The sequence below is a fragment of the Condylostylus longicornis genome, unplaced genomic scaffold (genome assembly GCF_029603195.1).
Source record: "Condylostylus longicornis isolate FDR11 unplaced genomic scaffold, ASM2960319v2 ptg000027l, whole genome shotgun sequence".
Lineage (NCBI taxonomy): Eukaryota > Metazoa > Arthropoda > Insecta > Diptera > Dolichopodidae > Condylostylus > Condylostylus longicornis.
In genome coordinates, this window is record NW_026577996.1 from 1836041 (window position 1) to 1857872 (window position 21832).

Consider the following 21832-nt stretch of genomic DNA (forward strand, 5'->3'; position numbering starts at 1 on the left):
ATTGATGTAAGACTTATTTAACTTATTTTTAAATTAAAACTAAATACGATCTCTTGAAAGTTCTTTATATTTATATACCATTTTAAAAGTTACTGTAATTAAGGGATAGTGGAAAATTACATACTTATTCATATAATAGGAAGATTATACTATTTGTTATAACGAGATTATAAGTGTTTCAATATGTGTAAGTCTGTAGCGAATTAAAAGCAAATTAAAGTGGTGAAGAACCGACAAGATTTACTGTAAAAATGACGTCATAATACATGTTTGGATATATGCAATAAATTTCTAAAGGTATTGGTAACATAAAAATTATAGTGAAAAGTATTTCACTTAGCTCTTAATTGACCATTTCAATTCGTGATATTAATAACTACGAACACTGGGTTAGAGGTGTATGAGAACTGCAATAAGGTAATACACCTTCTGGTGTATAAGGAAATTATTATTAAACTTGCCAGGTAAATATCATAAACAATCAGTTCCACTACTAAACAAAGTATCTTTCAAGATTGGATCAAATTTGACAGTTTTCAGCATTACAACCGTTCCTATCGCATTGAAAAGAATTCAAGCATTTACTATTGTAAATTTCATATGAAAATTTGGTGAAATTGACATGAGAGGTGAACTTGCAATATATATTTGTATGTGTGTTTGTGAAATATACTATTATATCTTAGTGTTATAAACGGAATGCTAAATTTATATCATACCTACAATTTGTTATCATATTTTATAATCATATTTTATTATACCAACTTTACAATTTCCCACTATATAATTTTCATTTTAAAGTCATTAATTTTCAAATTTTATCTAGATAAGTTCATCGTTGTCTACCAAATTTTATATATGTATGAATGTATGTTTGTACAAATGTTAAATCCGGGTTTCTTATAAATCAAATATTTTATTATTTACTTTAATTAAAAACCAATAATTGAGGGTGAATCTTATAATGTATGCTATAATGTAATGTGAAAACTTTTAATAAATTAAACAAAACCACTTCTTTATTTGCCAACGTCCTACGTCTAGGAGTCCATCTTTAAAAGATCCGGTTTTATCTATGAAATAGTATTTCGGATCAAAATAAATTTCGCTGTATCATTACGTTTGATTCATTCTTCGTAAGACGTGTCAATTGTATTTTTTCATTTTGTATACAGTGTAGATGAAAAGATTCATTCAAGAAAAATACAAATTTTATGAATTAACAATAATAAAAAGTAAGCTCTATAATTATAAGAAATTCCCAATTTGTTAAGAAAATATAAGTAAATAGTAATTACTTAGATTGTATTTGTAGGAAACTTAATTTTCAGCAATTTAAACAATCCAATCAACAATCAAGGAACAATTTTCTGTTCGATGACGTTTTGTTTTATGAAATTTTAAATAATCATTTGGGTTTAGACTTTTACAATATGGGTATAAAAAGATTAAATAATTTTCTTAATCTGATGAAATCTAAACTGATATAACAATTTCTTTCCTTAATTTAGATAAGTGAATAAGATCTTCAAACCATCTAGTACCAGTTTGTAATTCTCTATTTTCCAAAAGGTTTGTTATGAATTCAACTACTGTCCTTTGAACAATTAATGAAGATTGTATTTTCAAAACATTTCTCCAATTACACTGCCAAATATTTTTGATTTCACTGGTTTGAACCTTAACACAATTCTTAATTAAATTTTTATTTAATAAAAAAAGTCTGAAAAATTTTTTACTAGCTGCAATACAATTCCTTTTTTATTTAATTGAATTAAATTTTAATAACTAAATTTTGAATAAATTTTTAAATATTATTTAAAGTCCAATTTTAAGCTTTTATACCTTGTTCATATATGTACGCATTCCTACATATATGTATGTACATATGAGGGTGTAATTTTATTATTGATATCATATTTTTCTTTTTTTAAATTTCCAGTTTGAAATATGAGAAATATACGGTTAGAAATTGAAATCACCAGCTCTGTTATCATCGATGCGTGACTGTTGCGGTTTTTGTTGTTTTTGTTTATTTCGTGCATTACCAAGTGGTTCTGCCATTGTCAATGTTGATATCATTGCCAATAAACTAAATATATAGAAGATTGAAAGCCACTTCATTTTGATTGTTGTAAAGAAATCCTTTTAACTCTTACGGGTTTATTAAATGACAAAGAAATTCGTAATTGTATTTTAATAAACTTCGTTTAAGAAATGCGTTTAGATAATGAAAAACCTTTTAAAACTACACTTATTAAAATTTTTACTATTCGTTTTTATACTAATTTTGAATAAGAATATTGAAATTAACGTCAATAAATAAATTAAAATGCGTATTCATAAAGTTCTCATAATTATATCACTAAGACTTTTATGAAATTAAGAACACTATGCAAACGGAAATATCAAAATGACAACAATTACTATTAATTTGACATAATTTCAAACTGTTTAATGAATTTCAAAAATGTCACACATAAAAAAAAATGTTTTAAAGTTATTGTCATTTTTAAAAAATAGTCTAAGTTTAAGTTTAGAATATTCAGTTTTTTTTTATTCTAGTTTATATAATATACTTAGTGAAAGCTTTATTACTATAATTAAGTATGTGAAATTCTCATACAAATTGGAATACTATAAATCGTATTGAAAACGTTGTATTAAGTAAACCTCTGTGAAAAATGTCTTGTTTTTTTCAATGTTCGATAAATTTAGTAGTTTGTAATTATTTTGCAACTTTGTAATGTACATAATATGACTAAAATTATTTAAGCATATTCGACTCTATATGATCCTTTCGTAATTTACATCGCAATTTCCTTGTAAGTGGAGTTTTGTAAGGCTCTATGCTTGATGTTGCAATTTTCTTTGAGTAATTTCTTCAATAGCATCTCTTAATTTTTTCAGTATGTAATAATCGATATTTCTAAAGAATACTTACTTAAAAAATTAGTTTGATTAATAATTTGTTTTTTGTAGAAAAAAAAATTTATGAGTCTGAATGAAATATTATGATCCTGTTAAGGACCTTTAACGGTTATAATTTTGATTTCGTCTATCTTAATGTAATAATAACGCCAAATACAATCTAACGCGGGATCTAAAGTCAACTTGATTTATATTTAACTACATTCTATACATAATACGATTAATATTTCATAAAAGCAAAACGTTATATTATCCTTTAACTCATATTTATCTTTTAAACAGCTTTAGTTAATAGCATTGTAGATTCTTTATTCAAAAAACCAAATAAAACAACAAAATTTTATATTGAACTTTTAAATTCATTTTTTGTTTTTATTATTCAACAAAATTGAAACCATTTCATCATATAAAAACATGGTGGCGTTGTGACATTCGAAAATGTTTATGATTAATTTGGTCCATCAAACTTTTTAGTTTTAAAGTTGCGATATGTTGAATTAAAGATGTGAAATGTGCCCATAAACAAGAGCAGGTCTGTGAACAACAACAGCTGGATGAATTGTTTTAACAATAGCAGGTGGATGTCGTACAACAACAACTGGACGTGTCACTATATAACCGGCAGTAGATAAATTTGCGAGGCACATCATCGCAAAAAATATAGCAAGAGGAATATTAAACCATTTCATTTTGAACAAATAGATTTTTTTAGACAAAGTATAATTAATGAAGTTTTTTTTTAAGTCTATTCGAATTTATGTCCAATAGAACACTAAAGATAAAAAATTTAAATGCTCCTTTTATATCATTATCGTTAGTTAATGGTAAATGATACCTCGAATATGTATAATAGATGTGTGTATAATTTGTTATGTAGATCATTTACATTTTGATTCGTTCTTCTTAATTTTTTATTCTAAAATTAAGAGTGTTCTACATTTCATTAATCACAATTATTTTAAAAAGAAGCAAAACAATAATTATATAAAAAGAATAATTTCCCATGTAAAATGATATTATGGACTTCGTTTCACGCATTGAAACTAATCGTAAGTAATCCAGTTAGTCTTCAAATGTCTTCGAAGTTATGGGACATAGCAAATAAGTACAATCAGTCAGAGTTTATGGAAATTGTGCCTGTCAAATAAATTTTTTTTATAAATAAGGTTTTACTTTAATTACGAAAGTAATTTACGTTTATAAATATTTTGTATTTAAAGAAATTTCATTTGGGAATCTGTAAAATCAACGATTTTTGCAATGGGCTTCATTTTATATGTAAAATAACTTAAAAATGTAGTAAATGCCTTCACGTTCTATCATACCTTACGTACAATTTACAATATTTTTCAAAACAAAAAAAACTTTGTAAGTTCTAATGTAATTTAATACGATTTAATGATTGTTTTGTTAGTAAATGTATCTTCAAAAGTTAATTATAATTAAGTCAAGATAAAACAGAAAGTTATCAGCGCATGCATACGTTTAAAATAAATGAAACAAAATATAAAATCTAAGAATCTTATTTTTCTATAGAGCATAATAAAATCATGTAGGTATCAATTTTCAATGACTCTAGCATGAGAAATAGAAAGTGATACTTTAGGTAATAATGAGTATGTGATAAATATATGTAAATAAAGGTGTATGATATAATAGTAATAATCACAAAAAAGAATAATACATGCATTTTTTGTGAATGTTATGCTTAGGTTCAGGGATTTATTGTGGAGTTCATTGCAAATTATATTCAAGTTATATATCATTAAAGTATAATCATATTGCTTTATTCAATTTTGTTGTTAGCATCCAGCAAAAATTATGTACATATATCTTTATTTTTATCTAAAAGGTATAGATATGGTAACCTTTAGTAGTTCTTTTATTTTTTGTAATCAGTTTAATTGTTAATAATGTAAAATACATATTATTATAATTCGAAATAAGTACACGTTATGTAAGTTTGATTGTAAAATATGTGATGCAAAAAAGTTTAATGAAATGACCAGGAATTATGTTTATTTGTAAATTACTCCTTATTTATTTCATATACATATATAATAAGTGTAAATCTTAATTTTACACATACTTAAGTGTTGATTAGCTGTTAAAAAATTATTAATTGCATATTCAAGTATTTATTCAAGCAATTTAATAAAATAATTAAATGTTAGGAGGCATCAAGACAGCTTAATCGAACGGTTGTCTTTTGTATAATTATGTGTGTATCCCCACTCCTCTTATTTTCGGGAAAGTACAACTACATATTTTAATAAGAAACAATTTAGAACATAAGTATAATTTATAGATAATTTAAAAACAAATTTAGTGGGTACCTAACTTTGCTTTCTTAAGATTGCAATATTTTATCAACAAGATCCTTCATAAATAAACTGAAGCAAGGCAAATTTCCTAAACGTAGCATATGATAAGTCCGTGTTAAAATACGATGAACAAACGTAGTTCAAATAACATTGAAAAATTTTTTCGATTTTAAAAATAAAACAAACAGTTTAAACTTTTTAATTTTTAATACCTTTTTAAAAGTTTAGCTATCTATCTTAACAATATCATCTTCTATTAGAAGTCCCGATTTCTTTAAATATTTTTTAAAAGTTTTTTCTACTTTATTAGTAATTTCACCGTCAGGATTTTGTTTTTTATATTTTTTCAATACTTTATCTTTAAGTTTACTCACATTCATCCCATCAGCAGCACATTTATTTATGTATAAAAACCAGTCAAATTTGTTATTAGATATTTCGTGATTTGATATTTCAATGTTTTCATCAGTTTTTTTCTTCTTTTTTATTGGCTCCTCATTTTCAATAATATGAGCAGTCCCATTTGTAATTGTATCTTTGTCTACAATTTTATTCTTTTTGGATTTTTTATTTTTAACACCATTTTCAAAAGTGTCTCCATTGATATTTTCATTGCTGTCCATTTCAACAAGTTTGTTTTTCTTTTTGTTTTTTTTTGTTACACCATTCGTTACTACTACTGTATCTGATTCATCGAAAGTTAGATTTTCGATGTTTTTAATTTTGTTGTCTGAATTATATTTTGAATCTTCCTTCTGGTCATTAGTTTTTTCAGTTTTATTCTTTTTCTTTTTTTTCTTAATTGGTTCACCAGTTTCCAGATTTGCACATTCAAGGTTATTTTGTGAATCCTTCTTTCTCTTGCTTGGTTTTTTACCAACATCAGCCTTATCATTATTTTCCAGGTTTTCACTTTGTTGCTGAGAATCAGATTTTTCAATTTCATTTTCCTTATTTTCGTTCGCTCCATTTTTCATTTTTAATTCTTGTAACTCGTTTTCCAAGACATCCCATACTTTCATTGCAATTGACATCTGAATTTTAAAACTATTTGTTACAAAATTTTGAAATTTCGCTTTTTTCCTTGGTATGTTCTCAAATGACTTTAAGCGAGAAAACACATTTCTCAATTTAGGATCTACTTTATCTTTATTAGTCGAAAGTGAACGAATTGTTTCTATCCAATTGTCCTGTTTCTTTTGTCCTTTGTTTTGCCCTGGTTTTGCTACGTAATCTTTACCGGAATATCTTTCAGCTTCAGAAATGCATTTTGTATGCCCGTCATGTTCTTTGTCTTTAAAATCCTGAGACATTATTAATAATGAAATACTTTTTTAAAATTTACTAAGTTATTTTTTACCTTTTGGCAGTCCATACAAGTTAAAAATATAGGATTTCCTCTACATTTTGTGGCATAATGTTTAACTACGGAAGGTTTTTTTACAGAATCTCCACAATGATTGCAAGTAAATACCACCATTTTTTTGATTTCTACCTTTTTTTCACTTTCACTAGATTAACAAATAAAGGCTTCAAAATTTAAAAATGATTCCTAATTTATTTTTGCTTCATTAATTGGATTTGAAATGTCAAGAAAAAAGGCATTATGACAGAAACGCACGTGTACATTATAAACATGGCTACAAATTTTTGACACTTAATATAAAAACACGAAAATTTTAAATCTCCTTTTAATTCGCCTTAGTTCACAAATCGCAATCGATATCTGTAGTAAGTTATCATTCACAATCATATTTCTATTAGTATTAATTTTTTCATAGAAAATATGTGAGGCTCTTCACATATTCCTTGTGAAAAAGGAAAATTTTTTTATTTAAAAATTTTGAAAAAATGCTTTTGAATTTTAAAATATTTTTGCTTTTCAATTTACCAAAAATCATTATGGATTTAAATTTTTTTAAAAATTTTTTTAGGTTTCTTTCAAAGTTTGGGAAAAAAATCCCGAAAACAAAGCATTCACAATAGGAAAACATATTTTACTTTGACAAATTTTTTCTGTAAGAAATTTGTAGTTAAAACACTATGCATAACATGTTATTGCTATTCGTTGTATTGTGAGTAGGGTATTATATTCTATATTGTTAAAAGTTTTATGTTGAAAATAAGAGTACTGACCGAGTTTATTATGAAAGTTCTAGAAATTTAGCCAATCTATTCGGGAATAACATGTTATTTATTTTTAATAGTGTGAACACTGTAAAGATACACCGATTAACATTTTTGGAAAAAAATCGTAGATTTCAACCACTAAAATTAGTTTCATTAACTCTCAACAGGTGAATCGTACTTGAATCGTGGATTTTTATTTTGATTTTATTTTGCGTTATAATTGGATTTTACACTGTGATCTTATCAACAAGACAGCAACCTGCTAATGATCATCAAATTTACTTTATATTTTTTCGAATGTGATATAAATTTGATTTAATCCGCTTACACCTGGAAGAATCATGATTTCAAGACATCAAGTTCTAAATTTATTGAATTTAGTTTCAGCAGCATCGTAGGTTCACTAAGATAAAACATTTTTGAAAATGAAAAGTAAAATAAAATTTTGGTTCTCTTTAAGATGTAAATGTCCAGCTCATTCTACCAACTATGGATCAAGTACTGGCAGATCGCAGAAAAAGGAATATGCTTTTGAGGTGAGTTCAGAAATGAATTAAACGAAACGATACACTTGAACCTTTATATTTATGTAAGTAGAAAAGACCGATCGGTAATATATGTACCTACATGCCCACATAGGTACATTGTGTTGTTATATGTTCAAATGTAAGCACTTACATATGAATATATAACACTTTCTGAATCAATAATATTTAATTTCATATTAATATTATTAGTAAAATTCAAGTCATCCTGAATCATTTCTACATTAATATCAAAACTTTAAGATGTCTTCTTCTACTGTGAGATTTGGCCCAGGAGTTTCATCCGAATTAGGTGGAGATTTAGAAACTATTGGCGCTAAGAATGTATGCCTCGTATCTGACAAAAATGTAATTCAATTGAAAAGTGTAAAAACGGCATTGGATTCACTTTCAAAACATAAAATTAATTATGAATTATTTGATGAAACAAGAGTTGAACCGACTGACGATAGGTATTTTGGAATTCAAAATTATCAGTTATAGTAAAATGAAATTTTTTCCTTTTCAAAAGTTTTTGGAGTGCATCAAATTTTGCTAAAGGTAAAAAATTTGATGCATTCATTGCTATTGGAGGTGGATCTACAATCGACACGTGCAAAGCTGCAAATTTATATTCATGTAACCCGGATGCAGAGTTTTTAACATATGTCAATGCTCCTATCGGAAATGCTAAATCAGTTAATTTTATAATTATTAAGAAAATCTATACTTATAATGCAGATGCTTTCTAACTTTAACATATTAGATTGACAAGCCCTTGAAACCAATGATTGCAATTCCAACAACTTCAGGAACGGGCTCGGAGACAACTGGTGTTGCGATATTTGATTTTAAGGAGAAACATATAAAAACTGGAATTTCTAGCAAATTTTTAAAGCCGCAATTAGGTAAGTAATCTTGAAAATGTAAATATTTTTGAAAGAGTATGTTCTCTCATGTTTGCATATTATGTAAGCGTATAACATTATTTAACATTTAGTAAACTTGAGGACATAATATTAATTTACCTCAGTTTCTTTGTTTTTTGGTTGGAATAAACAAATGCTTATTTTTAAGGTCTAATTGATCCATTACATACAATGTCATTACCTGAAAGAGTAACGGTGTATAGTGGATTCGATGTATTTTGTCATGCTCTGGAAAGTTTTACTGCAGTTCCATACACAGATCGTGGTCCGGCTCCTAGCCATCCAAATTTACGACCACCATATCAGGGGCGTAATCCTATATCTGATGTTTGGGCAAGATTTGCTTTAAATATAATAAAAAAATATTTTCACTCTGCTGTATATGAGCCAGACAATTTGAAAGCACGATCTCAAATGCATTTGGCATCAACAATGGCTGGAGTAGGTTTTGGAAACGCAGGCGTACATTTATGCCATGGATTATCTTACCCTATATCAGGGAAAGTTCGAAATCATTTTCCAAATGACTACAGTAAAGATCACCCTATTATCCCTCACGGTTTATCAGTTGTTATAACAGCTCCAAGTGTTTTTGAATTTACTGGACCGGCTTGTCCAGAAAGACATATAGAAGCAGCAGCTATCCTAGGAAAAGATGTCTCAAATGTATGTCTAGAAAGTTTTTATTCATGTGTTTTTTAACTTCTTTCCATATTATGTTTGTTTCCTTTTTTTAACAATACATAGCAGATTTTTATTAATTGTTTCAGGCCAAATTAAATGACGCTGGGAAAATTTTAGCTGATACAATTAGAGAGTATATGTTTAAAATGAAAATAGAAAATGGATTAAAAGCTTTGGGTTTCAATAGTGAAGATATACCAGATTTGGTACAGGGAACTCTGCCACAGGTATTGTTTAAAAGCCTGTGCATTAAAAAAAAATGTTTATAAGTATTATATCTTGATTCCAGGAGCGAATTATAAAATTAGCACCTAAAGAACAAAGTTGTGAAGATTTATCAAGTTTGTTTAAAAATTCAATGGAAGTTTACTAACTTATTTGCATGTGATTAATCAAAATCGTCTCATAAATTAAAAAAAATTGTTAATCAAAGTTAAATAAAATAAAATTTTTTAAAAAGTATTGTTACAAATTCGAAACTCTTCCCATAGTTTACCAGATAGGTATGAAATACAATTGTTTTGGTATTGTATTGGAACTTGATAAATCTTATTTCTATAGAAGAACCAAACTGTATTTTATGCATAAATTTTGGATTTACATGCAAATATTTATAAGATCATAGAGTTAAACTGGCGGTGTTTTGTAACCAATTTTATTTTTTGGATTAAGTAATGATTTGCCAGTTCCTGTTAACTTCCCATATGGTCGAAATTTCATCTAAAATAATAAATAAAAAAAAAATAAAAAACACATTTTCGATTTTTTATATATTTTTTTTTTAACCTAAATTTGTTATAAAATATCAGGGGAATGTAACGTAAAGATTCCATTAGATAAAAATTAAAAAAATTTTTGTTTTAACAAAAATAAAATACAATACAAAATGTTATCATCTCAAGTTTTTGTGTTTTCTTCTAAAAGTTCATAAGTATAAGGCATTAAAATAAAATAATTGCTAAAAAAAATTTCTTAAACATTAAAATAATTAAAAAATATGGAAAAAAATATTAGTAATTGGAAGTTTGTGGTATGATTATGTGGGAATTTTTTTATTAAATTTCAAATTAAGTACACTTTTTAATATATAATGTAGATCAACATATAAATATGTTTTCATGTTTTTAATATTTATAAAAAGAGTCCATCATATATAAACCGCTTCTATGTAATTAAAACGAAATTGGAAGAATAAATTTGACATCTTTTAGTTACTTCAATTCATATACATGCACATGAAAAGGATATGATAGTTATTTTCATGCATCAATCAAAGTTACAAGTGCATCATATTTAGGATTATTTACATTCATATAAATATATAGTTTTAAAAATTTCGAAATGCAATAATTTCTGTTCAACTCCGAAGTTCCATAGAATTTATTATTACTCGTAAATATTCAAAGATTAATTTTTAAAAAATTTCTATCTGTCGTAATATGTTGAAAATTATTTGAAGTATGGCTCATAATTTATTTCTAAGTTATTTCTAATTCATATATATATATATATATATATATATATATATATAAATACATTTTTACTTATTTGTATACAAATAATGTAAATTTATATAAAAATTATTTCAAATCACTTAAAATACAAAAAAAAAAAATTACATTATCAATTAATCAAAAATTGAAATTTATTTTTTTTATTATTGGTATAAATTCAATTTGGAATTAAGAAAGAGCAAAAAATAGTGATCAAACAAACAAAATTAAATATGTAAAATTAAAAAAAAAATGAAAATCGGAATTATTTGTATTATTTTAGTTTTAATAAGTAAATTTCTCTTATTAAAAAATAAATTTCAACAGTTTTTATTTATTAATTTTATGAGACAATAATGTTATCAATTGGTTTTTCTGTTCGATTTTCAATTGAATAATAAGTGGATTCTGAAAATTTTATTCATATTCCTTTCTTATACTTGATTTATTCTTAAATATCGATGAACTTTTGGATTTTTATTGACCGGTTTTGTAATTTCCTCAGATAATTTTTTATAAACAATTGAATTTTTCGATGCCAATATTGCCATACGGTAACGTTCACCACGTTTTCTTCTTATTATTGTTATAATTTTACCAATTATTAATAATAATAATGAAAATATAATAAGAAGAACGGCGGCTATTTTAAGATATCTATAATTTTCATAATATATGCGACCATGTTGAATAATTATTTCTTCGCCATCATCTTCAAGATCATCATCAGTAAGAAGTTTTCCTAAAATTATAAAATTTTTTTCCATTAAATTATTTATTTTACTTTAATATTTTAATTATAATTTACAAATTATGAATGGATTTGAATTTAAAAAAAAATAAATTTTTAATAATTACAATTCAAAACTATTTGTAAAACCTCGATAATCTAAAAATTTTATTTTTTAAGTATGGTAATAAAGAAATCGAAAGAGGAGTTGTAACTCTTTCTTTCGAAGTTAAGTTTTATCTTCGGCAAAAAAAAAAGATTTAGTTTGTGCTTGGAAATTAAAATTTGCTAAGAATCGAGTTATCGAGTATTTTTGTAAAATTATAAATTATAGTTCAAATAAAAATTTTGTTTTATATTCACCTCTTAAAAATTTATCATCAGTTTCTCTAATTACATTCACTTCATCAACAAATAAGCCAATATTTTTAATTCTTGGTAATTTTGTACTTGATGTAACTTTAATTTTGTTCTTTTTATCTTCCTCATAATCGTATTCATCATTGTATTCATCATCATTTCCATCATCATCATCTTCTTCTTTACTGTTATCTTCTTCTTCTTCCTCGTCATTGTCGTCATCATTTTCTTCATCAGTGTCGGATTCATCATTGTCATCACTGTCATCATTTTCATTCTCATCACTTTCTTTTTCTTCAGCAGCGTTATTCTTGTCCTTATTTTTACCGTTATTTACATTTTCTTCTTCTTTTAGCCCATCTAAAATTTTTTTTCCTTGCTCTTTTGTTGGTACTTTTTTCTTTATTGCGAATATATCTTTCTTATTATTCTCATCATTTTCGATTTCTTCTTCTTCATCTTCTTCATTTTCTTCATTATTACTATTATCGGTGTCAAAACGTATTGTTTTTTGATTTCTAAGTTTTAATTTTTCATTTTCACGTTTACATACTGTCTGTATAATTTCATCCCATCCTTGTAATGTATGAGCTGGTAATTTGAATGGTATATCTAATACTGATTTTTCAATCACTCTACCAGAATAAATTCCTTTTTGTATTAAGTATTTAATTAATCCTTTAAATTCATCATTACATTTTAATAGATTGCCTTCAAATGAGAATGTTTTTAGATTTTTGAAGAGGCGTAAATTTTTCTTCGATATCTTTTTAATTTTATTAAACGAAATATTAAATACTCTTAGAGTATCAAAGAACGCAGTTGTCAAATTTTGTTGATTATCATAATAATAATCTTCCAGTACATTGTGTAACTCACAATCGCTAACATCTAATTCATGTAATTTTGTATTCGTTTGGAATAATTTTGTTGAAATATTTCGAATTGGATTACCCGATAAATTCAATTTTGACATTTGTTTATTATTTCTAAATAATGTTTCATCCAATTTAACAATTAAATTATTACTTAAATCCAGTTCTGTTAATTGTTTTAAATTTCCGAAAGCATTTCTATGCATGTTATTAATATTATTCCATGATAATTTCAATGTTGTTAAATGTGGCATTTGAGAAAAGGTACTTTCACCTAGTGCGTTAATAGCACAATTTGATATATCCAATAAATAAACCGCAAAAACACGTGTAAAACTTTGGAATCCATCTGGTGGTAATTCACTTAATTTGGAATTATCATTTAAACGTATAACATCTAAATTTGGATTTTTATAGAATAACATTGAGCTTAGTTGTTCTAAATTATTGTATGATAAATCAATATGTCTCAAATAATTTAATGATGTAAAGGAATCCGGTTGTACTTTAACAATACCATTGCCTTTAAGATCCAATGTTAGTAAACCGGTCATTTTATTAAACATATGGTTATTAATAAGTTTTATTGAACAATATGATAAATCTAATTCTTGTAAATCACCGGTACCAAATCTTAAATCACCAATAATATCATTGTATTTCAAATCTAAACGTGCTAATGCAGTTCTTTTAAATATATCCGGGGGTAAAAATGTTATTTTATTATGTGACAAATCTAAATCTTCAATTGTTTCAACTGAATTGAATAAATTTTCTGGTAAAGTTTTCAATTCATTTTGTGCTAAATTTATATATACAATATTTGGTAAGTGAATAAATGCGTTCGGTTGAATTTCCTTGAAATTATTATTTGATAAATCCAATTCTTCGATGCTTGATGACTAAAAAGGAATATTAGAAAAAAAATCAGTTATAATTGGAAATGATTACAAAAATTGACTAAAGTCAATTTCAAAAATACGGACATTAATTTCAGTTTGAAAATTAATAAAAAAACAAGCACACCTCATTTAAAGGAAAACACAAATTTTTTTTATAATTTCTGTTCAAGTTAGTTTTTTTATATGATAAATACCTTAATTAAATATTCTGTTCTTGTACGGAATGAAGTCATTGAACTTAAATCGTTTCCAGAAATTGTTAATAAACGTAATCGTTTATTTGATGCAAATGTATCAGGATCAATATGTGTAATACCAACATTTGTTAAATTAACAGCGAATAGTTCAGTTAAACCATGGAATGCACTTGGATTCAATTGCTCTAGGGTACAATTTGAAATTTTCAATGAATTCAAATTTTTCAAACCAATATTTATGAAAAATGATGGTCCTAATATTATTGGATATTTTGGTCCAACATCAACAACCACTAAATCAGTTATATCAGATCCGAATTTTTGTATATCTGCATCCAATCTACAAAAACAAAGTATTTAAATAATTGAATATTCAAAAAATTTTTATTTAAAAATTAAAACTGAATTTTTTTGATTTTATACCTACTGCACGTTGCAACTTTTTCACTATTCAAATTACGATCACAAATACAATCTCTTGGGCATGAAACATTATTACTATAAACTACTTCTTCATCATCGTTATTGTCGTCATCATCCTCTTCGTCATCATCTTCATAATCGTCTTTTTTTTTGTTAGTTTTCTTATCTTCTTTTGGAATATCCTTTATTTTAAAAAAAACCAAAATAATTTTAAATTATTTTAAATACCTACTGTTTATTGAATTATGTAAGAATAAAATTTAATATAAGCAATAAATTTACAATAATTTTTACCTTGTCATCTCCTCTGATCGGTTTTAATTTCATTTCTTTTTTGGGTTTTTGTGTAGTCACAGTTTTATTATTTTTATTTTCAGCTGATGATTCAACATATAATTGATCATAGTATTCATCATAGTCGTCATCATCATCATAATCGTATTCACTATCTGATTCAGCATCCTTTTTCGAATCTTTATTAGAATTATCCTTAATGGTATTCTTTTCTGGTAACATTTTATTGAATCTGTTTAATATAAAGCAAAAATTAAATTAAGAATTAGTTAGAAATTTTCTACTCGGACTTTGCAATTTAAGTAGAATGCAATTTAATTTAAATTATGAGTAGGGTGCTCGAATTTAATTTGAATGATTTTTTTTATATTTTACCTTGGATCATCTGCTAATGGAATTTTCTTTGAATCAGCAATTATTTTTTTTATTGTTGTTGGTTTTTGTACAATACCAAAATCAGATTTTGTAATTTTATCATCTTTTTTAATTGAATTTATTGAATCAATTTTTTTCAATAAAATTTTATGTGTTGTTTCTTTAAGACTGTCATCATCATCTAAATCATCGAATTTTTGTATGGATGGAGATTTACTATATTCAATTAAATTTTCATGATGATCAGCTTCACTTGGTTTATGTGTTGTACTAGCATTAATTGAATTAATCAATAACGCTATACAAACACAACTTAACAGCCAAAAATGGCTTCGTTGCATTTTAATTATATTTTTATAATATTTTTCTTTAAAATTTTATTCAAGTTTATCTGAAAATAAAAAAAAAATAGTATAATGGTAAATAAAAATTTGTTCCAAAATAATACTTTGATGCTAAAGAAATGCACAAATTTGATAAAACAAAAGAAATTGTACTAGAATCTAAAAAGTACTAAAATTAAAAAATTTAGGATGTTAAACCAATTAACGGACGGAAATCTTAAATTTTTTTTTTTCCAATATTCATAATATTCGATACTAAAGACTAAGAAAAATAAACAGTAAATATTAATAAACTGAAAATATTTAATAAAAAAAAAAAAAAAAAAAAAATCTACGGTCGGCTAGTCATCTACCTAGCTAACTCTCTATGACTATAGAAACTAGGGCATGATAGATATTATGCACTAGCCCTATACTCCTCCTAGGAGTGAAGAAGGAAACTTAAATTAAAGAATTTTATTAAACCAGTCAGCTATCATGTCTATATATTTTTTACCTATGCTCACTGTTTGGGGTTAATCATTTATGAAAAAATTTTGGTTGGCATACCGTTATACCACTTTTACAACACATTCAGTACACTGAATTTGTATAGAATTTGAAGAAGTGTATTATTATTCTCTCTTCAAAACCAAAAATAATTTTACAAGCAAATTGTTCACTAAACGTACGTTCATATGTATGTATATATAAAAATTGACAACAAATTAATAATGAATGAACACATACTGAAACTTGAACTCATGAACTTTTATCTTATAAAATTTTCTTTTCTAATTTTACAAGTTTATTAATTTATACCTAACTTGTTTGTATATGTACTATATTTACATGGAATGAAAAAAATTCGTTGATTTATTAAAAACATTTTAAACAAATTAAGATGGTCTTGAAATTATTATTATTTTTGGTTTTGTTGAATTTTCCAAACAAAAAATGAGGTTATGTGAAAACAACTTTTTATAAAAGCTTCTTTTCTCTTTTAAAAGTAAAGATTTATTTTAGGGTTTGGTCATTTAAACCAAAACTTTTAAATTGCATAATATCATACTTGTTATTCTTCTAATAATAATAATGGAAAAATCGAATAAATATTTTCATGATAATTGTACTGTCAAATCCATTTCTCATTTTCAAATCCATTTCTCATTTTTAAATGTATTTTCCTTGCATATATTGTCAAAATTTCTATTTATACTCTTTAATTTTACGGTTAATATTGCAGCAAATTTAAATCACAATAAAATTATTATTTTGATCCATCTAAGAGTAAAGTGAAATTGATTTTGTGAAGCATAACAAAAAACGATTTTTATTTAATTATAAAAATATGGAAAAATTAATTGAAGTATGTAAATTTATTATTAGATTTGTTACGTAAAATGGCAACACCTGATTAATTTTATGATTTAATTTAGGATATTTATTCTTTAATCATAATAATAGTATAATCTGCTTGGTATAAAACTTGAAACGAAAAAGAAAAAAAAAAATGGTTGGAAACACTTTCAAAAAATTTGTTTTTGAAAAATAAAACCTTCTGACATAACCAAGAAAAACATGTTTTGACAGCTTTAAGACTATAAAAGTGTTTAAAACATAAAATTTTACTTTACAAAACTTGAAAAAATTTTAAATCTTGAGAAAATGAAAACGTCATCATTTTCTCTCATTTTTGTTCGAAATGTATTAGCTTAGACACTTTGCATGCAAAAACTTTATAAAGTTTTTAAAAACGTTCTTATAACAGACACACCTTATAATTTTCATGAATAATTCAATCATATCAGAAAATCTGTCACCACCTAAAGGATATTTTATTCATTCTTATCAATTCGTATTAATTTTTACTGGAAAATTATTGTTGTTTCCTGTCAACAGTTATAAAATAAAAGCTATATATTATGTACTATGTATAATTAGTAATAAGTATGTAATGCCGAATAATTTTAATAAAATTTTTTTGTTTATTTTATAGACGTATCAAATTAATAATAATTGGAGATTAAAATTTGTTATGTTTAGCATTTAGTCATTGAAATTAAATAAATGACGTCAGTTTGTGGAATATGTGACGAGAATGTTATACTTTTGTTTGTCAAATATTTATTTATATGTACATACAAAATATATAAGTAAATGAGGTAAGAATTAGTAATTAGTAAAACCTTAACAAATTACGTTTAATTAACTTTGATCTCATTATTCATATTGATCTCATTAGATCAAAAGATATTGCAAATGAGATATCAATAATATCTCATTTGCAATATCTTTTTAATTCATCAGTATTCTTTTAAGCAAAATGTCTGGTGTGTACTCATTTTTACAAGAAGTATCTGCGCTCTAATTTACATATATGTACATATATCTATGTAATTGTTTAATTCATATGGACAATTTATATTTCATATAGACATACATATGTGCCTATAACAGTGCCATTCTCCAGTTGCCACTGAGCAGATGTGCTTCTTTTAATGCTATTCGCTTTTTGTTCTAAAGATGCATAACGCAAAATTTTTATATTTTACATTTACATGTAATTTATTAAAATATAAATTTAATTTACAAAATTTTTACAAAATATTTGAACTTATCGTGCAAATATTCTGGTAAAATTTTAAGTTTTTTTTATTTCAATTTTTATTAAATTAAAACTTTTGTACGTGTAAAATTTTAAGTTTACAATTTTGCTGTTTTCTATATTTGCTACCGCAAAATGAAATTTTTTTAATTCCGTATTTTTATTTTTTTTTTTATTTAAATTAATTAATTTTTAATTTATGTGCTAACAGAATATTATTTCGCCAATATGCTAAAAATGTCTCTACTGAAAATTTTTTTTTATACTGAATTGTAAATCAGGCTAAAAAAATTGTTGTAGGCAAGGAGTGATGAGCAAAAAACTGGTTTTCTTTTTGTTTTTTTTCTTTTTGCATGAAATTTTACTGCCGTTCATAAACGATTTTCATTTTTTTTTGAAATTTTAATATGAAGGTGATTTAAATTATCTAGCTAAATTACTTTTGTATAAAAATGGTCAAAAAGTATCATACAAATTTAAAAATTCTCTAATATTATTAATTTTCAATTAATTATTAGTTTTTAAAATATTTGACAGAATTTCTATTTTTGAATAGACCACCCAAATTAAAGATTTTAAAATGAATTGAAAACTTCTTATGTACCTATCCATGTGTGTATGTGTTTTGTAAACAAGTCAATAAAAAATATTGTTTACAGTTATTTTAATGTTCTATAACAAAAATATCAAACCTCTATGCAGGTAAGTTAAATAAGTATATACTTACATATCTGAAATGTCATTTATTTTATAGTTAATTTTCAATCAATTAATCTTTAATTAAAATTTACAAAAGAAAAATGACATAGAATGCAATTGCTGATCTGTTAATGACTATTTCAATAAATTTACGTCATGTTGAAGTTGAATGACTTTAATTAATAAATTATTGTCAATATTTTAAATTCATTATTCAAATTTTAATGTGAGACACTAAATAACGTATACATAAATGAATATGAAATTTTTAATAATCTTAAATTGAAAGCATACTAGAATAGAGTCAATTTTTAAATTATTTTTTAGCCCTTAAATTTTTTTATTTTAAAATTTCAATATTGTCACGTAAGAAACATTTTAAAGTTCAAGGTAAACGAAAAATACTTAATCACAGAAATTATTTTATTACAGCTAAATTATACATGATAAATAAAAAGCAAGTTTTTATGGGAAATTCCAAAAATTTGAAATTATTTTATACCTACAAATGTACATATGTATATATATTTATGTACTTATATAGTTAAGCTACCAGGCTGTAACCGAATTTGGAGATGTGAATCACTTTAAAATTAATACTTGCTCAAAATGTAAGCGTATTTTCAAATTCTTAATAATATTTTCAACAGAAGGCGTAAATATTTTTAAAATTAATTTAATAAACAAACAAAAATAACAGTTTCAGACATTATAGAATGTCATGAGACACGTTCCTGGTTCCGAAATGTGCTACAAGCGCTATATTTCTATTCATATTTAAAATTGCAATAAAAATTAAGAATTCGCCAGCTAAAAGGATATTTTTAAAATTTTATACAATAAATGTTTTTTTTTGCGGTATTATTACCGTCATGTTAAATTAAGTTGAAAAGAAGATTAAAACTAACCTTAATAGGTATAGGTTTGCGGGTTAATAACAAATTTATTACGCCATTGAATCTTCAATTCGAAAACTTGATATTTTGACTGCATATTTTGAGTGTTTTAAGTTTGAATATTAATTCCTTTTTTTGTCTTCGAACCAAAAATTTGCGATATTTAATAAAATATTTGCATTTTAAATTAACAAAAAAAAGAAGTTAGTTATTTATACATACATACATACATATATATGTTATAATTTGAAATATCAAATAGAAAACGGGAATTTTTTAACTTGACGTGATTTTATGGGAAAAAAAAATTTCAAAGATTGACGTAATTTTTCCATAATTTTCTCCAAATTATTATTTGAAGAAATGTACGCACGTGCGATTGCGTCACTTTATCAAAACAGTTTTTTTACGTATAGGATACGTATTTAAAATGATCGAGATTCGAACATCCTACAAAAATAAGTGTAAAATCGTACTGTGAAACGATGGGAAATGTAAATCGAAATGTTTAACGATGGGATGATTTTGTCGATGGGGGTCTGTGACCTAGGAAGCAACAAATGCTCGCAGGTACCTCTACTCTCCAAGGAAAAGTGGGAGAAATACCATTGCCACGCTGGAGAGGGACTTAGGTACCTCTGGGAAGTTGAAGATGAGTGGTACAGCGAAAAGGTGGCTTAAACAACTGTTGGAAGAAGGGATAAACATAAGTGAGGCTAGAGTGCATTGACTCCTTCTGAATCCAAAAACAAAAAAAGGAAAGGGTCATCGGGAAAAAACCCGCAAACCTACCTGAAGAAATCTAAATTGGATGTTAACCTGCGACACAGAGGTACCTAGGATAAGCCGAAAACGTCCAAACGACTCAGTGCCTATTTAAAAGGCAGGAAAAACCGGCTGTTCGGTGAGGTGCCATCAGGACGTAGTGGCTATTAGTGCCACAACAAAGTCAAAGAAAGAACAGTCAAGTTACGGGGAGCTTAAGGACTGGGATCTTTGACGAAGGCTTCCTGTTGCAAAAACATTCAAATGCTCCTTATCCAAGACGAAATAACCAAGAGAATCTTTAAGAATCGAGAAAAAAGCTAATGACTGGATTAGCGAAGCTAAGAATGACTGGTGGAATCGATGTCATAATTTTAATTTTATGTGAACTTTTTTTGAATAACAATAAATAATCAAAATCGAGTCAAAATAACAATAATAGAAAATATGACCGCCGAATTTATGCTTATATTACAAAAAAACATAACAGAAAATATTTAAAACTATAGTCAATTTTAATATACAAATCTATAAACAAAAATACAAAGCTGACAAAATAATTAATCATCCAGTAATAATAATAGGCTTTTTAAAATAATCAACTCAAATAGTTATTAACGAATTTTGTTTAGGTGAGATAATAGATGGCGCTAAAAAATAAATATCATTTCTATCTAATAAATATCTAACTATTGTTTGTATATATAACATACATAAATATATGAAATACATTTGTATATGTTGACGGATTAAATATCAAAAAATTGTTGAAGTGTTTTAAAATTTATTAAAAGCTTATAGCACTTATGTTTATGCTTGCATAATAACGTACGTATGTATAATTTTTTAAATTGAAATATGTATCTCGTTGAACATGCTTGCGTACACATACTTATGTAGTACACTTCATAGAGAAATCTATATTACAATGTATTCAGGGTTTTGTAATAGGATTTTGTAACACAATTTTTTTTTAAACTCTTAATCATATACATAGGTTTGTCATTTTTCACTATTTGATTAATTTGAAATTTATATTGACAAATATATTAAATTGATATATTATGTGTGTAAGAGTGTTGAGTAGTTTTCATTAATAATAAAGTAAAACAAAAATTTAGTATGTATATGTATGTATGTATGTACATATTTTTAATCCATTTAAAATTTAAAAAAAAATGCGATCTGACATGTGATTCGGATTTTTGTACTTTTTTTAAAGAATATTGTAAATAAATTTGATTTTAGATAACCTAGTAAATACAAAGTGTACATAATCTAAAATAATTTATAAGCATTTGATTAATACTAATTTAAAATTAATTTCTTGCTTATGGTTAACGTGTTTGTTTCATTCAACAACCAATTGT

General features: G+C 25.3%; 3 protein-coding genes across 7 annotated transcripts in view; 1 reads left to right on the forward strand and 2 right to left on the reverse strand.

Annotated features, from left to right (window-relative positions):
• Positions 1-2573: 2573 nt before the first annotated feature.
• LOC129607564 (probable hydroxyacid-oxoacid transhydrogenase, mitochondrial) lies at positions 2574-10259 on the forward strand. 2 transcript variants are annotated; one of them, XM_055518626.1, is made up of 9 exons: positions 2574-2607; positions 7553-7779; positions 7846-7921; positions 8174-8382; positions 8442-8607; positions 8676-8817; positions 8987-9504; positions 9609-9749; positions 9812-10259. In XM_055518626.1, the coding sequence occupies exons 2-9, from the start codon at positions 7727-7729 to the stop codon at positions 9893-9895; spliced, it is 1389 nt and encodes a 462-aa protein (XP_055374601.1). In that variant the 5' UTR covers positions 2574-2607; positions 7553-7726; the 3' UTR covers positions 9896-10259. The 2 variants fall into 2 exon arrangements, with proteins under 2 accessions (XP_055374601.1, XP_055374602.1); XM_055518627.1 differs by lacking the exon at positions 2574-2607 and having other exon boundaries at positions 7709-7779; positions 7846-7974; positions 8123-8382; positions 9812-10257.
• LOC129607565 (uncharacterized protein C16C10.8) lies at positions 5171-6881 on the reverse strand. Its single transcript, XM_055518628.1, has 2 exons — positions 6616-6881; positions 5171-6559 (listed from the first exon to the last, which is right to left on the reverse strand). Exons 1-2 carry the CDS (start codon positions 6733-6735, stop codon positions 5480-5482), a joined length of 1200 nt encoding a protein of 399 aa, XP_055374603.1. The 5' UTR covers positions 6736-6881; the 3' UTR covers positions 5171-5479.
• Positions 10260-10277: 18 nt separating the features above from the next.
• Positions 10278-21832, reverse strand: part of LOC129607562 (uncharacterized protein PFD1115c) — a 54167-nt gene continuing 42612 nt past the window's right edge. For all 4 annotated transcript variants that reach the window (XM_055518625.1, XM_055518622.1, XM_055518623.1 and 1 more), the window contains 6 exons: positions 15172-15562; positions 14797-15028; positions 14503-14684; positions 14077-14419; positions 12109-13882; positions 10278-11757 (listed from right to left, as the gene is read on the reverse strand). In XM_055518625.1, coding sequence (XP_055374600.1) covers positions 11450-11757; positions 12109-13882; positions 14077-14419; positions 14503-14684; positions 14797-15028; positions 15172-15512 — 3180 coding nt within the window. In that variant the 5' untranslated portion in view covers positions 15513-15562 and the 3' untranslated portion in view covers positions 10278-11449. The remainder of the gene's footprint in view (positions 11758-12108; positions 13883-14076; positions 14420-14502; positions 14685-14796; positions 15029-15171; positions 15563-21832) is intronic.

Bases quoted from the DNA above. Each gene is read 5' to 3' on its own strand.
- LOC129607565 (XM_055518628.1), bottom strand. From the start codon at position 6,735: ATGGTGGTATTTACTTGCAATCATTGTGGAGATTCTGTAAAAAAACCT. The intron at 6,560-6,615 runs GTAAAAAATAAC...ATAATGTCTCAG, and splicing joins CTTGTATGGACTGCCAAAAG to GATTTTAAAGACAAAGAACA.
- LOC129607564 (XM_055518626.1), top strand. From the start codon at position 7,727: ATGATTTCAAGACATCAAGTTCTAAATTTATTGAATTTAGTTTCAGCA. The intron at 7,780-7,845 runs GTAGGTTCACTA...GTTCTCTTTAAG, and splicing joins AATTTAGTTTCAGCAGCATC to ATGTAAATGTCCAGCTCATT. The intron at 9,750-9,811 runs GTATTGTTTAAA...TCTTGATTCCAG, and splicing joins TACAGGGAACTCTGCCACAG to GAGCGAATTATAAAATTAGC.